This window comes from Phascolarctos cinereus, unplaced genomic scaffold (genome assembly GCF_003287225.1).
Source record: "Phascolarctos cinereus isolate Bilbo 61053 unplaced genomic scaffold, phaCin_HiC Scaffold_7;HRSCAF=346, whole genome shotgun sequence".
NCBI classification, from domain to species: Eukaryota; Metazoa; Chordata; class Mammalia; order Diprotodontia; family Phascolarctidae; genus Phascolarctos; species Phascolarctos cinereus.
The window spans coordinates 171790841-171808721 of NW_027556180.1; the positions used below are offsets into that span (position 1 = coordinate 171790841).

General features: G+C 37.2%; 1 protein-coding gene across 2 annotated transcripts in view; it reads right to left on the reverse strand.

The window, feature by feature from the left end:
• RASA3 (RAS p21 protein activator 3) overlaps nt 1-17881 on the reverse strand; it is a 289853-nt gene that overhangs the window by 103748 nt on the left and 168224 nt on the right. For both annotated transcript variants that reach the window (XM_020965141.2, XM_020965140.2), the window contains exon 5: nt 1113-1189. In XM_020965141.2, coding sequence (XP_020820800.1) covers nt 1113-1189 — 77 coding nt within the window. The remainder of the gene's footprint in view (nt 1-1112; nt 1190-17881) is intronic.

Sequence of the window (17881 nt, forward strand, 5' to 3'; positions counted from 1 at the left end):
CCCATCAATTTCCAATTCTTTGCCACCACAAAAAAAGTTGCCATGAATATTTTTGTACATGTGGGTCCTTTCCTTTTTGTTTTTTTTATCTCTTTTGAGATACAGACCCACTAGTAGTATTACTAGACCAAACCATACTATGCCTGGTTTTATAGTCCTTTGGGCATAGTTCTAAATTACTCTACAGAATGATTGAATCAATTCACAACTACACGAACAGTGCATTGATTTCTCAATTTTCCCACATCCCCTCTTTTCTGTCCTATTAGTAATCTAATAAGTGTGAGGTAGTACCTCAGAATTGTTTCAATTTGCATTTCTCCAATCAACAGTGATTTAGAACATTTTTTCATATGGCTATAGATGGCTTTGATTACTTCATCTGGAAATTGATTGTTCATATCTTTTGATCATTTATCAGTTGGGGAATGGCCCTTATTTTTATAAATTTGACTCAGTTCTCTATATATCTGAGAAATGAAGCCTTTATTGAAGAAACTTGCTTCAAAAATTTTTTCATAGTTATAACTGCTATACCCCACTCCCCACCATCAAATATATATTAATTAGTCTTAGTACAGTCAGTGCTTAATAAATGTTTGTTGATTTGATTATATATTAATAAGACCTTTTAAAAAATACCAGAACTTATACATCTTCAAAGTAGTGACCATGGGAAGCTGTATACTAATTACAGTGCTGTGCTCATTTGAAATACTTTTGGAACCCCTTGTTTGTGGCTGTCTTCAGGGTCAGTATATGAGCTATACCAGAACATAAGTCATTTTAAACTAAATATCTAGCTGATTCCCTTTTTGGATATCGCCAAAAACTAAATCCTCTCTTAACGGATGAAGATCTACCACTGATGGAGCTATTTCTGCAGACTTTGAAGGCAGTTCCCAATGAAGAATTCTAAAAATATTCTGAGCCATATTGGTATTGCTGGGATAAATTTGTCACCTCCCAAGAACCTTGATTTGAAGGTGATGATGCTCACTTTGGTTAGGGAATAGCTGTTAAAAATTAGTTATTACTTTATGTCACACTACATGATACATGAAAGACTATCATTTCCATTTCAGTTAATTAACTGTATTCTCAAGGCTTACCGGGTAGCAAGTTTATGGCAAATGACACCAGTGTCCGTAATGACCTCACTCAGCCTCATCTCAAGGTGCACCTTTCCCTGAAACACATAAGATAAAGCATGATATGAAAATGGGAGAATACCAAGCTCAACAGTCCCTTCATTCCCATCAAGGACCTGTTACCTAAAGAAAAGTCTCACTGCCAAAAGGTGATTTAACAATAAAATCTTGTCTTGCTAACCACTCTTCACTGAATTTCCACCGATATAGCATAATGACTACATTCAACTGTATCCAGCTTCGACTGGCCATTTCCCATTGACCATGACTCAAACTGCCTGAATTACTCACTTAACTAGGGCCTTTGTCTGAAAGAATTTAATGTTTTGAAATTTTGTTTAATGGACCACTCTCCAGCCCAACACAAGAATTAGAGCCATATATGCTCACTGTTTAAATCTGGTAGGCCTTTTCATAATTAAGAGATCAAAAACAAAATAAAAAATGACTTTAAAAAAGTAAACTGGAAAAGAATTGTACATAAATAAGAGCATCTGATAGCACTGTTCCTTTTTGAGATGTTCATGGCACTATCTAGTAGAGGTGCTGAAGATAAAATAATGCTTTCCCTCAAAAAGCTTACATCTTACTGGGAGAGAGGGACAAAATAACATGTCCATATTAAAAAATATATATACAGAATAATTATAAAGTGATGGGGTGGGGTGAAAGGGAGAAATAAGAAAAAAACTAATATTGACCCAATTTTGAGGTGCAATTGGATAGAGCAGAAGTGTCAAATGTGCTGCTGGTGATTCTGTGCAGCTCATCCAGATTAAAATGGAATTAGGAAATATTTAACAAAACACAATAGAAAATAAATAATATTAATATATCATTTTCTAAGGCAATATGCAGCTGCAGGGATCCTTATGTTGATTTAGTAGCTCTCATTTCAATTTGAGTTTTACACCACTGGGTTAGAGATAGTCCACTATATTCTCAGATAGACAGATAGATATACCAACCCCTGGGTTAGAGATAGTCCACCATATTCTCATATATATATATATATATACATACACACACACACACACACATATATATATGGAGAGACAGACAGACAGACACCTTGTATAACCTCTGAAGATGGACAATGAGCTGGGACCACATTTGAAAAGGAGGAAAATGCGCTAGATTGTACTTGTAGACCTATACAGTCCTTTTGATAATCCCAGTCTCCTTCTTGACTACAAAGCACATTTTTTAAACACCAATGGCTTCCTAATATTATAAGCTTTTGAATCATGGAACACCATAAAGTGGAGATTTAAAATTGCACAAGAACAACATGGACAAGGATGAAGTGAATACATGGGCTGGAGCTTTCGTCACTGATAACTTCTTTGTAAGAAGTAGCACAAAATGCATGAGACATCCTCAAAGGAATGTATGGTCAGAAAATGCTTGTTTTACCTACCTCACACAATTATTTTAAGAAAAATGCTTTGTAAGCCTTAAAGAGTTTTATAAGTATACAGTTGTTATTATGTTCTCACAGTACCAACCTTCACCCCTTTGCTATAGCAGCCACTAAGGCCTAAATAAAGAGGTAGGAAAACACCAGAACTATATTTTAGTGTGTGCTTAGTGCTCGTGTGTGCTTTTAAACACAGATTTCTAGTAGAAGGAGAAGGAGGAGGAAAACCAAATAAAAAGCATTGTCTAAGAGAAGAATCCAAGACAAAGAGAGGATGACCTAGTAGATAATTCACAGAACTAGGGACTAGCCCCAACCACCCTACTCCAGTGAATCTCCACTACTAAATTCCACCTGCCTGATTCTAACAATATTTTTCTATTTTGTTTCTCTTGGACCCTGTAGAATCAATTAGTAATAAATAATTTTTCCCATGCAGATATTTGTTCTGCTACCATTTCAAGTATACATGCTATGTCTCTAAACCAGAGGTTTTCAGTGGTCCGTGAATTTAGATGAGGAAAAAAAATATACATCTTTATTTGAATATAATTGATTTCCTTTGTTATCCTATTTATTTTCTTAAGTGCATTTAAAAACATTATTCTGAGAAGGGGTCCATAGGCTTCATCAGATTCCCAAAGGGCCCATGACACAAAAAAGGTCTTAATATCCCCTGCTCAAAATAGGCTTTAAGTTCTGTAAAGGTAAGCACTGATCTTTGTTTATCTTTTGTATTCTTTCCTCCCAGGCAGTGCCTCACACAGAGTTTCACACACTACAGGCTCTCAGTCAATGCTTACTGAAGGAACTCTCAGCCCCACTCCCAAAGTCATCCAACAACCTTGTACAATCTGCTTTCCGTCAGCAAGTCTCACTATTCCTACAAGAGAAATATATATTTTCCACTTAAATCCAAAGAGATGTTGGGAGAATCAATGAATGAGCAAAATTTTCCCTGCCCAGTGAAGAAAATACTTAGTTTGACCTGCCATGACTAGTGTGACTTTACCTGAGAGGGAAAAGGGCATGGAAGGAGAATAACCCCACATGGGCACTGTGCCCATCCTTGGGTGCAGTGGAGTTGCTCTCAAAGAGAGATGTGACTAGGGTGAGCTCCACCAGCAATTCTTACAGTCAACTAACTACCGGCCTTACGCTGATCCTACAGCCAGTTAAATCCATAGCACCATCTTTCAAAAATCATGATGAAACTATAATGAAGGCAAATACAAATGACATTGGTTCCTGAAAGTGCAGGGTGTTTTTGTGTAGACCCCTGTCTTGAGGACAGAATCTGAGAGATAAACAAATGAGGAAGAGGAAGGTGCTGTCTTTCCTCTATCTAAGAAGATATGTCTGTATCATTCTCCTTTCCCCTAGAAGTAAGGTGGAGAATTAGGCTATAATTCAAGTCAATTCAATTCAATTCAAATAAGGAAGCAGTACCACACAATAGAGAGTACAGACTGGAATCTGAGGACCTAGGTTGAAATTCTATCTTTGATGATCATTATTGTCTAACTTTTGTAAGTCTTTGTGGCTCCAATTTCCTTATCTCCAAAATGACCAGATAGGACCTGATTACCTCAAGGTCCCTTTCAGTTCTAAATCGTTATGGATTCAGTAAGCACCACTGGAAAGAGAATGTGTTATAGTAGAAAAAGCACTGAGTTTGGAGGCTGAGCCCTTAGGTTCAAATCTCACTTCTTCCAATTATAATTTGTGTGACCTTGAAGAAACTCTTTCATCTCCTGGTTTCATCTCCAGTTTCCTCATCTGTAAAATGGAGAGATTCAACAAGAAAGTAATCACTAAAAGCTCTTTCCATCTCTCAATACTCTTGATAGCACTGGACTTTGAATACAGTAGCAAGTGCTAAATAGCTTATATTTACATAGTTGTTTTTTTTAAGGTTTTCAAAATATGAAGTTTAAATGACTACTTGGCTTCACATAACTACCTCATTTTTTTCTGACCCCAAGACTAATCAAAACAATTCACTGGATATGAAACTAGGAAAAGAGTGCAAGCTTCTTGAGGGCACAGACTATGTCTTACTCATCTTTGTACCCTTGGTACCTAGCGAGAGGCCTAACACAAAATACTCACTTGAAACAATTTGTGAAGTTCACATGAATCGAAATATTCCTTAATTCCCGTTCTATCGGAGTACCAGCATCTCATTATTTCTCTCAGATATAAGGCTTCAGGAAGATGTTTCCAAAACTGAAGCTGTGATATATTATTCAGTCATTTCAGTCACGTCTGACTCTTTGTGAACCCTTTTGGGGTTTTCCTGGCAGAGATACTGGAGCAGTTTGTCATTTCCTTTTTTCAGCTCATTTGACAGATGAGGAAACTGAGGCAAACAGGGTTAAGTGACTTGCCCAGGGTCACAAAATTAGTAAGTGTTTGAGACCAGATTTGAACTTAGTAAGATGAGTCTTCATAATTCTAGACCTGGCACTCTATCCACTGTGCCACCTAGCTGTAATAATTTGCCTGCTGTTCAATTCACATAGCCAACCATAGTTTTGTTCAATGTCAATTAAACTCTTGGTCAAAGAAACTGGATCTGAATTCATTTACACCAAGGCTTTCTCCTGAGCATGAGAAACACCTCTGAGGTACCACCTCATACCAATCAGATTGGCAAATATGAAAAAAAAAAAAGGAAAATGATAAATGTTGGAGAAGATGTGGGAAAATTGGAACATTAATGCATTGCTCATGGAGTTGTAAACTGAAGAGCAACTTGGAACTATGCCCAAGGGGCTATAAAACTGTAATTACCCTTCGACCCAGCAATACCACTACTAGCTCTGTATCTAAAAGAGATCATAAAAAAGCAAAAAGAACTCACATGTATAAAAAATATGAGCAGGAGCATTTCAGAAAAACCTGGAAAAACTTACATTAACTGATGCTGAGTGAACTGAGCAGTACCAGGAGAACAGTGAACACAGCAACAGCCACACTGTGTGATGATCAACTTTGATAGCCTTACCTCCTCTCAGCAATGCAATAATCTAAGACAGGGGTAGGGAACCTGCAGACTCGAGGCCACATGTGGCCCTCTAGGTCCTCCAATGCAGCCCTTTGACTGAATCCAAATGTCACAGAACAAATCCCTTTAAAGGTTCCGCAGGTTCCCCATCCCTGATGTAAGACAATTCCAAAAGACTCCTGATGGAAAATGCTGTCCACATCCAGAGAAAGAACTATGGAGTCTGAATGCAGATCAAAGCATACTATTGTCTCTTTTTTTTTCTTTCTCATGGTTTTTCCCTTTCATTCTGATTCTTCTTTCACAACATGACTAATGTGGAAATTTATTTAATATGATTATACATGTATAGCCTATATCAGATTGCTTGCCACCTTGGGGAGGGGAGGGTGAGGGAGAAAAAAAAATTGGAACTCAAAATCTTAGAAAAGTAAATATGGAAAACTATCTTTGCATGTAATTGGAAAAAACAAAATACTATTAAATGGAAAAAAAGAAAAAAGAGTAGGGTTTGGTACGGGAAGGCAAAGGAAGAGGTAGAAAGCCAATACATTGTGATCAGCTAAGGGAATTTTAGAATGACTAGAATCTTCTCTAAAAAGGCGATCTGAGAATGAATATCAAAGGATCTATAGAGGGGTATGTTTCTTCAGGACCTTTCCTCGAAATAATTCACACCAACCTACCACTTATTTCCAACGGAAGATTTACAAAAAACATAGCAAACATCAGCTCGAAAGACAGGATGCAAGGAAGGTTCAGACATTTGAAGAGATTTTGAAGTTGGTTAGATTTCCTCTATTTTAGAGGATGTATGGAAACAATACATGTCATTATAGTTCCTCCTTGAAGGCTAGTAAAATTTTTTTTAATAATCATTTATCAATATCTTTTGTTTTTATATTACCAACATTGTTAAATGTATCCCTCCTTCCTTTCTCAGAGAACTTCCCCTTATAACAAGGAAGAAGGCAAAAGAGTTCAGCAAAGCTAACCAACATATTAAAAAAGTCTGACAATATATAGGGTCTTCCAATTCCAAAGGACTTGTGAGGAAAAATGCTATCCACATTCAGAGAAAGAACTGATGGAATTTAAATGCAGACTGAATTACATCATTTTCACTTTATTTTTTTTCACATCTTTTTTTTTGGTCTGTTTCTTCTTTCACAACATAACTAATATGGAGCTATGTTTCACATGATTGCACATATATAACCCATATCAAATTGCTTACTGTCTTAGGTTAAGGGGGAGGTAAAAAAAAATTGGAACTCAAAGTGTTTTTTTTAAGATAAATGTTAAAAATTGTCTTTATATGTAATTGGAAAAACAGTAATAAATTTTTAAATAAAAATTTAGCATTGATATTCATTAAGAAAAATATATTACAGTCTTCTCTATCTATTGTCTCTACCTCTGGAAAGAAATGGAGGGCATACTTTCTCATATCTTTTCTTTTAAACAAGCTTGGTCATTATAATTATGTAGCATTTGGTTTTGATTGACAACTGGTAAAATACAGTACTTTCAAACATGCTTCAAATAGAGGTGGAACCAGGCTTTGCTGTTTGGATAACCTAAAAGCAATGCCCTATTCTCTATCTCGGGCTGCAATAGTTTGGGAGCCCCATCATTAGTAAACTGTAGACCAAAAAAACTTCACAGGGTAGATATTCAGAAGAAACCAGTTTTGCTCACACCCTTCTGAAATCCACCAAAATGTGCACCTCATATTTCTACCAGCTGTAGATTTGTGGTTCAAACCAAACATACTATGTAAAAAAAAAAATCCCACAACTTACCCACAAAAGTTCTCATACATTAAAGCAAAGCTAAGCATCTCCTCTGAACTCAGGGAGTTCTTTGATGGTCTCTAGGGAATGAATACTTCCAAAATGAGTGACTTTCTTGTCCACTTTCCAGCCTTCCTTATAATCCTCATTCACTAGGGCCATTTTGTCCTTCACATCAAATACTCTTTCAAGATGCTGCCATTAAAAACACAACAAATCACACCCATAAATACTAGCTAAAGCTAAAAAGAGATTCTCCTGTCACAGAGGTGGGCTGATTGAGAAGAAATGATGGGCTTTGGTTGCCACGAAGTAATGTGGCAACTGGTTCCAGGACTTAAAATAAATGTACTTTCCTTGGGAGGTTATAAGTGACAATGATTTTTAACTTACTCCACGATCCTTGGCACCACAAATATAGAATGATCATACGCCAATAGGAGAGGCAGACTATTCCCAGGGCTGAGGATACAACCTTTCAGGGCCTTCCAGGAAGAAGGCTAAAACTGATGAGACATCAAGTTTACTAAACTGATCCTATCCTTTGGAATAGATAACTTATTTTAACAATGTTTAATAAACACCTACTATACACACTGTTCTACCATGATAAAAGACTGCTCCAACAGTTTCTGAGATCATAGGATTCAGGGCTGAAAGGGACCTCAGCAATCATCTAGTTCTCATTTTATAGATGTGGAAACTGAGGCCCAGAGAAAGAAAATATCCCAAGGCTACACAAGTAAAAACAAAGAGAGAGAGAGAGAGAGAGAGAACTAGAATTCAAAATCAAGCTCTGACTCTAAATATTTAACTATATCGACGATACTATGGGGCCTCTCGGGGGTTTATGTGGGTGGCCCACTTTATGAGCAGGAAGTTTTCTATCACTGTCTATACTAATTAAGCAAATGGTACCACCATCAAGAGCTTGGACAGACGTCAGGAGATAGCAGAGGATAGAAAGGCCTGGTATGCTATAGTCCATGGGGTCACAAAGAGTTGGACACAACTGAAAAACAACCACCACCATCAAAACCAAGCTATAGGATACAAATTATTGATATGGACAACTTACTAATTATGGAGACTTGTATACTTGACAATAAGCTCTTTGAGAGTAGAGCCCTTATATTATTTATCTTTGCATCTCGCTCAGTGCCTAGTATGTAACATTAGTTGATAACAGCAAGGTGGCACAGTGGACAGAGCACCGGACCTGGAATCAGGAAGACTCACCTTCCTAAGTTAAAATCTGGCCACTTATTAGCTGTGTGACCCTGGGCAAGTCACTTAACCCTATCTGCCTCAGTTTCCTCATCTATAAAATGGGAAGGAAAAGGCAAACCACTCTTGTCTCTTTGCCAGGAACACCCCAAATAGGGTCAGAAAGAGTCAAACACAACTGAAATGACTGAATAAGATGTATATATATATCATTTTAAAGCTTGTAAAGCATTTTACACATTCATTTGATCCTCACAATAACCCCATTAAGCTGTTGGTTTTATAATACTCATTTTACTGATGACAAAACTGAAGCTGAGAGGTTAAATAACTTTGTCTAGAGTTACAAGGCTAGTATCTTAAGAGAAATTCAAATACTGGTCATGATGACTGCAAGTCCAATGAATCTTTCCACTGCACCATGCTTTCCCCCAGAGTACACCCTACAAGGTTCTGAAGGAGGAGTCCCCAGCCCGTCCGAACATTTAGCAGAGGGTGAGACACAGTGACTGGCCAGCAGATCATCAGTGGAAGGCAGGGGGTTTGTGTTACAGAGGGAGCTCTGAATGGTTTTTCTTTAAAGAAAGCTCTGTATTATAGAAGACATAACACAGGCTAAAGAGTGGGTTCATGGGAATTGGAACTGGAACTTAACACTATGGCCAAGGCTGAACTTGAGTCTTTCTCCAAGCATCATTCTGCCTAACTGTCAAATGCATTTGTTACTTAGCCTACAAGGCATCATCTTTTAACACTTCATCCCCACCCAGCCCGACCTTTATCCTTCTACTTTTCTGTCAACTTACTACTAAAGAATGTTGCTGTTGTATCAATTAATAACATCCCTCCCCCTACACACACACACACACACATACACAAAAATATGTCACAACTGCTAACAAATTGGCTAGTATTGTCAGTTGGCACAATGTTCACTTTCCTGTTTCCTGTTTTTCCCGAGAAGACAGACCAGTACCTCCACAGGATCAGACCCTGGTAATTGTTAAGGTTTTCCTCTCTTGGGTTAAATACAGAGATATCCTATGATGTAGGATAATTGGTGTTTCCCTTCTCCGGTGCTTGTAAGAGTGGGAGTATAAACATGATTAAAAAGTAGGGGTATCCCGTTCTAGACAACATGTAAAAAGATGACTTTTCCTAGAAAGTTAACTTTAGGCTAATTCTGGTTAATGAGATCTTCTACGTAGTGGACGGAGAGCAAAGCATGGGAGTCTGAAAAACTCAAGCCCTGCCTTCTATACTTAGTATGTGACTCCACTGACCTCTCTGCCCCCTCTTTTCCTGCCCTCAGATAACTCTACAAGCTTAGCAGAGGAGGCTGGTGAGTTTTCGACCTACATCAGGGAGAGATTTTCCACAATGGGTGTGCTGTACACCAATAAAATATAATTCTGGATCAAAAACAAATTATGGCTAATAAGACAATGCTTATTTATTTCTTAAGTTCTGAATAAAATAAATAAAATTCAAAAAAATAAAATAATGCAGAAAAACTTTACCGCATTAGGAGATCTAGCCTTTATATCAATATACACAGGAGTATAGCCAGGTGGCTCAGTGAAGAGAGTAGTGGACTTGGTGTCAGGAAAATCTGGGTTCAAATTCAGACTCAGACACTTATTACTCTAGGTAAATCATTTAACCTCCATCTTCCTCTAATTCTTCACTTGAAAATGAAGGTAATAATAGTACCAACTTCCCATATTGTGAAGATCAAATGAGATGGTATTTGTAAAGTATTTTGCAAACCTTGAAGTTCTATGTTAATACTATCATTATTACTGAGCAGCTAAGTGGTGCAGTGGATAGAGTGGCCAGCCTGGAGTCAGGATGACTCATCTTCCTGAGTTCAAATCTGGCTTTACATACTTGCTAGCTGTGTGACCCTGAGCAAGTCACTTAACCCTGTTTGCCTCAGTCTCCTCATTTATAAAATGAGCCGTGGAAGGAAATGGCAAACTATTTCAACATCTTTACCAAGAAAACCTCAAATGGGGTCACAAAGAGTTAGACACACCTGAACAACAACAATCATTATTACTACTGTTTTTATTTAAATACATCAATATTTCAAGGATCCATGATTTCAGCCTTTTGAGGCCTCCTTCTACCAAAATAAGTCACACTCTCTATGTCCTTATAAACAAATAGTCTTCATGAGTTATTATGGACAAACAAACAAACAACAATAAACAACCCCCACCCCCCCAAAAAAAACCCCCACAAGCTGGTATCCAACCTTTTGGGAAGAGGCCTCACAGAACTTAACTGGGCTGGTCCATGGACAGCAGACTCCAAAAAGCCATTGGCTACAAGGAACAGCTCTCCATGCCCCCAATACATCCTCCCCTCCTTGAAACAACTGGAAGAACCCTGCCTGTCTCCCACAGTCAGGTCAGTCAACAGATGACATTACTCATTTGCACATGTTAAATATTTGTACATGCAAACTTGAAAAGCTTCTGGCAACTTCTGTGCTTTTTATCTGAGCCCTTCAAAAAGGAAAAACCACTAAAGTAGAAGAGAACAGAAAGTGGATGTCCTGTTGGCAGGCTTCTCCTTTCATTCTTATGTATCTGATTATATGAAGAAACTTAAGAAAATATTCTTCTCTTTGGGTGCTTGACATATTTGTCTTAGACTGAGGCAATAACAGTTCATAAAAGACCTGGATTCATTTGATCCTCACAATTTTCTAGCTAAAGACGCTAACCACAGGTGTTAGAGGGAACACAATGTGGTAGAAAGAGCCCTGGCTTTGGAATCAGAGGCCTTGGGTTCAAATGCTTACTCTGCTACTTATTACTTGTGTGATTTTGGGTTAATTGATAGACATTTATTAAGTGCCTACTGTGTGCCAGGCACTATATCATTTTTTAAAAATGTTTTATTTATGGATTAAAACAAGGATTATTATAGTATAGTATAATAAAAAAGAGGATTGCCCTTGAAAATGCAAATCTGTTACGTATAACTTGTGATTCTTTTTAAATTATAAAGTTATCACATAAATTTCTTTTTTCCTTTTTCTTCCCTCCCCCAGTCCACCCTAGAGATGGCTACCATCAGATACAAATATATACACACACAGACACACATACATATACATATATATATACACACACACACACATACACACACACACACACACAATTATTCTATACATACTTCTATTTATCAGTTCTTTCTCTAGATGAGGACAGTACATCTTATGTCCTTTCTTCATAGGTCCTTTATAGTTAATTTGGGTATTTATGGTAGTCAAAATTATTTATTCACTCAAAGTCATTCTTAAAACAATATTGCTGCTAAATTACTTAATTACTTACTAAATCACCTAACCTCTCTGGGCTTGTGTTCCTCATCTAACATGCATAAAATAAATGGGTTAGAATGGACCTGTGAACAAAGTGGAATCTCAGCTAAGACTTGAAGGAAGCAGAGGATTCCAAAATGCAGACTTGAGGAGGGAGAGGATTAAGTATGAAAGAGAGCCTGGGCAGATATGACAAAATGCACTGCAGTATTCTTGTAATACCACACACGACCATGGCTTAAAATATAGGAAGAGATCTTTAACAAAGTGCTAAGCCTTGTAGTCCTCCTGCAGAAGCTATAGTGATGATATTTAAAACAAAATAACAAAAACACTGGAAAACCAGGATGGATATTTTCTCCCCAAACCTGAAAAAGTCAAGAAGGATTGATACATCACATATTTGATGCTCGTAAGAAAATCCGATGCTTACAAGAGAACCTAATGGGAACCTGGGTGGCACGGTAGATAGAGTACCAGGCCTGGAGTCAGGCAGACTCATGTTACTGTGATTAAATTTGGCTTCAGACAATTACTAGCCCTGTGACTTTGGGCAAGTCACTTAATCCTGTTTGCTTCCATTCTTCATCTATCAAATGAGCTGGAGAAGAAATGGTAAATCACTCCAGGGTCTAAATGGTGAGTTAGACATGACTGTAAAATGACTGAACAACAATGACAACAACAAAAGAGAATCTTGCCCAGAGACCTCTGCTTTCTAGTCTCAAGATGCTAGAAGGATCTGGACATTTATAACCAGTATATAGTACATAACTTAAGGTCCAGAATTCCCTTGACTGGGGAACTCTGTACCTCCTGTATAGCGAGTTTGATACCAAAGAAAGAGGTCAAGGGACTCCAGATTGATTATAGGAATTTAATCAATCATTATGAATACTTATAAATAGGGGCAATCTGGGGTGGCTGCTAGACTATTCAGTGGATTTCTGTCAAGACCTCCCCCTAAAATCCCTATGGTAATTATAGAAATCAGGCAAAGAGAAAAGGAGCCATAGAGTGCTTCACTGAGGATTGGTGGATATTTTGGGTTTTTCTGCTTAGTTAATATTTTGGCTAATATTTCTTAGTATTGAATCTGGTTCCCAGACATCCAGTCATTTACCAAGTGCTGTTACGTAAATGCCCAGGCACTCAAAGTTGGGTACTGGTCATGTACTAGTCACAGTATCTAAATTATGATTCAGTGTCTTAATTATGATTTTTTAACAGGTCACCATGTCTGGGCTTCCACCTTTCACAGAGTTTAAGTTTATGGCTTTCACTTGTTACTGTCTATTACGGCTTTCACCAATTGGGACTCCATGACAACCTAGAGAACTGAAGGGGACAAACATCATAATCAAGCTTACTGCCATCTTTCTCTGCAATCTCTGTGTCATGGGAAACCATTAGAAAGCCTAATTAAGAGACTAAGAAATCTATTAGTTTATAAAATTTGTCAGTGCAGGACCTACAACTGACAATGTATCACACTCAGTATTCACAGCGGAACTAGAAATCACTTAATAAATATTTTGTGAAATGAGCTGGTATGAAAAAGTAAACAGGAAGGTCAAAAAAATTAGACTAAAAGGATCTTGTTGAACATCTATCTCTAGAGAGAATTCAAGGGAAAAATAGTCTGAGTCAATATTCTAATGTAGACAAGACTGAATATCCATCATGGAATGTAGACTGCTACCAAGGCAACCACTTCCTGCCTTGATAGGTGAGACAAGTGAAACCCAGAAATAGACAGTGTCATGCCTATTACATCTCCACTGGAGGTCTCAAGAAAATAGGTCTTAGACAGTACCAACTCACCAAGAGCAATGGACAGCCCTAATAGCCCTCGAGTATCATAGTCCCAGAATTAGGCTGCTGGCTAATGTTTACCAAAATATCTTCCCCATAGAAGGACAGAAGATCCAAGAGTGCCAGTAATTCTCACAATAGTAGTGCTGAGACGACCTGACTAGTGACTAAGCTAACATATGGTGTACCATGGATAATGTGTGAGTAAATCACCCAAATAACACATAAATGTTAGCTGGAAAGTACAACATACTATATCCTATAGAGGACACCAAATAAATGATGCACAGCATGTAAAGCTGACCATAGGTGAATTTACTACATAGAAACATTTTATATGATGAATCATGTACTATATGAAATGCATTTTATGTGATTGTGATATATCATATATGGTGTAATTAGAAGTGAGTGTTTGAACATTACGTTAAGGACATTTGCCCTTATTCCCCTTAAGTAACTCGGATGAGTCTTTCTGTCCAAAGAAAGATGAATGATAACGAATGGGGCAAGTAAGTAGAAGAGAATGGTGTCAAGGAGCAGAGGGAAAGGAAAAAATTGATGGATTTTCCCCTAAACTTGCCTTAGAGAGATGGCTTTTGGAGAGTAGAGAGCCTGACCTGAGAAACTGGTGAACTGAACGGCCAAACTATGACACCATTGCATAGAAAGAAATTTGAGAGTCATGTGTGGCAGGAAGTTAGAGACATTTAGATTTGAAGTGCTTCACCAAATATAGTTACTTGGGGTTGCCAGGCCCTCAACATACGTCCAATTACTATTCCTATCTCAAGTTTTACCCGTAATTTTACAGGCATGTGATACAACAATTTGAAAGGAGAAGAAATATTCACCAAAAGCTGTAAGAACAAATATGAGGAGACCAAGAAAGACCTTGCCTTTTCCAATTCATGGTGATTCCACTTTACTTTTGTGGAGAGTATAATATAAATTGTCTAGTATACAGTGCCAGAGGGAAAAGAACCCAATTGTACAAAAATATTCATAGCAGCGCTCTTTGCTGTAACAAAGAACTATAAACACAGTGGGTGCTATCAGTTGGAGAACAGATGAACAACTTATGTTATATGAGTGTAACTGAATATTATTATGTCAAAAGACAGGCTGACTACCAGGGATTCAGAGAAGATTTCTATGAACTGATGCAGTGAAATGAGCAGAACTAGGAAAACAAATTATACAATGACTACAACAACATAAAAGAAGGCAGCTTTCGAAAGGCTTCAGAACTGACCAACACAGTGACCAATCATGTCTTTAGAAGACTTAACAACAAAGTATGTTCCCTGCCTCTTAGCAGAGAAGTGATGGACTAAAGTGACGAATGAAATATACATTTTAAGGAATGGCCAGTACGTTGATTTGTTTTGCCTGATTAGCCTATTCAAGGGAAGGGTGAGTTGATGCGTTGTGATGCAGACACACACACACAAAGAAACCATCAACAAACATTTAAAAATATAAAGAAGAAAGCGGAAAAAGTTCAGACAGGGACACAAATGGGGCAAGTTGGTTTCCACCGTGTTAACTTTAATACACATTTCCTAAAAACACTACATAAGAGATGTTAATATCAATCTTTTTTTATGTTTGTATTTTGAAATGTTTTGTGTTTGCTGATGATTAAGTTCATAATAACAAGAACATTTTAAAAAGTTTGCAGCACTGGGCTTAGATACTCTTTTCTTATGCATCTTTACCGTGAATTACTCAGCAGATTAAGAAACTCTAAGCTATCCTATCCCAACTAACAATTTTAAATTTGATAATTCAAACAGAAACAGTAGTCTCAGAGAGGTGCCCCAAAATGCAATTTACAAAGATCTGCTTGTGTCTGTAGTAGACCCTTTCTACTCATGTGATCTTAATCATCTTCGTAAAATGAGTCACTTCATCATAGAGCAATCATTTGAAGACAACTATAAAATTAATCAGTGACCTAATGGTAGAGAGCTAAGAAATGGGATATACCAATACTGAAAATAATGAAAATGATAACAATAATAATAATAGAATTTATATAGCACTTTAAGGTTTGTAAAGTGCTTTACAAATATGTATCTCATTTTAGCCTCACAGCAACTCTGGGAGGAAGGTGCTATTAATATCCCCATTTTACAGATGAGGAAACTGAAGCAGACAGACATTAAGTGACTTGTCTGGAGTGACAAACTAGAATGTATCTGAGGCAGAAATGAAACTCAGGTCTTCATGACTCCAGATCCTGTACTCTATCCACTGCACTACTTAACTTGTTTCTGTATAATTTGATGTTGTTTTAGTTCAGTCGTTTCAGTCCTGTCTGACTCTCTGTGACCCCATTTTGGGGTTTCCTCAGCAAGGATAGTGTGATTTGCCATTTCCTTGTCCAGCTCATTTGACAGATGAGGAAACTGAGACAAACAGAGTTAAGTGACCAGGGTCATACAGCTAGTACTTGACAGGCTAGATTTGAACTTAGGTCTTTCTGACCTATCCGCTCTATCCGCTGCACCACCTATCTGCCCTTTTCCTACATAATATCAACATGCTAGTTATATTAGTTAATTAAAATAATTCATTTTTAAAAATAACTCACTAGGCCAAATGATAAGTAATTTGGTTCCCTTAAGGTACACACAGATGAAAAAGTATAGGAAAAAAATACAAAAAAAAATCCACTTCTCATTTTATTTCATTTCTTTTACAAAATTAGATTTCATACTTGAACCTGTTAATGAGTTTTGTGTTTGAGCCATGAGCATTAAAGTTACAAACGACTACAAAGTGTCCTCTAACAGATTTTTCTCATGTTCCAACACCATGCAAAAATAACCAGGACAGCTCTGCAAATATCAATTCCCTTTAGTTACCATATCACAAAAGAAAGTTTTCATGTTCTGTGGTAGGAAAACAGTCTTCCTATCATTTTCAAAATTTCTAATTTAATATTTAAGTATACAAACTGTATGTGAACCTATAAAAGTGATGCAAAAAATGGGACCAAGGAAACAATAAAGAATTCAACAATACTAGATTGTAAGCCCCTTGAGGGCAAGGGCTATGTCATGTTTTCACTTGCAAATTGCCAATGCCTAGATTCATTCAGTGGAATGCAACTGAATACAAGAATGATTTTTAAATCCATCTGTGGAATGACTGGCATTATGAAGTAAAGAAACAAAACTGATCTCTTTCTTTTCAGTAAAACATGATGATTACAGAATAAATTATGGCTGCAAATAGAATAAAATTATACTAATCTGGAAGGCTAAATTATAAGCAACCATTTGACAACCATCTGTCAGAAGTTGTAGAAAGGATTCATGTTATCAGGTAGGCACTTTCATTAGATGACTTCCAAGGTCCCTTCAAAATCTGGGATTCTAGGATTCCAAAGGAATAGGAAAACCCAACCACAGATTTCTTTGAACATGCAATTTTATTATGTCCATTATATGCTAAACTAACAAAATAATGCCAAATAAATATTCTGTGGGACCTGCTTTAATTAGCATTTAAGAATCTACAAAGCATGTAAGAAGGGTTGCTACTAGGAGGGTTTTGTGAAGAACTTTGAAAAGGTTTTGTGTCCTTAAGTAAGCTAAATATTTCACCATTTTATTGACATTATTTGTTTAACAAATATTATTTTCATGGACAACACAAGCCATATTTAACCTTAGAAATGAGATGGGGGAAATCATATTTAAGACATCTCTTGATTAACACATTCCTAATTTACTTCCTCAACCTTCTTTCACTCATCAATCAACAAGTATTTATCTTGAATCAGGCACTTTGCTAAAAGGTGGAGATACAAAGAGGGCAAAAAAATATTCTCTGCCCCCAAGGAGCTTACATTCTAATGAGGGACACAACATGTCGATATAGAGGTGTATACAAGGTATCTACAAAGTAGAAACAAAGTTAACACTGGAGGGGAAAGCACTAACCACAGCCAGGAGCAGGAAAGGCTCCTGCAGAAGGAAGAGATTTAGCTGAGTCTTGAAGAGAACAAGGATTTCAAGAAGTGGAGGTAAAGAAGGAGAGGATGTTCCAGGCATCAGCCTGGACAAAGGCATGGAAACGGGAGGTGGAGAATCATGTGTGAGGAACGTCAAG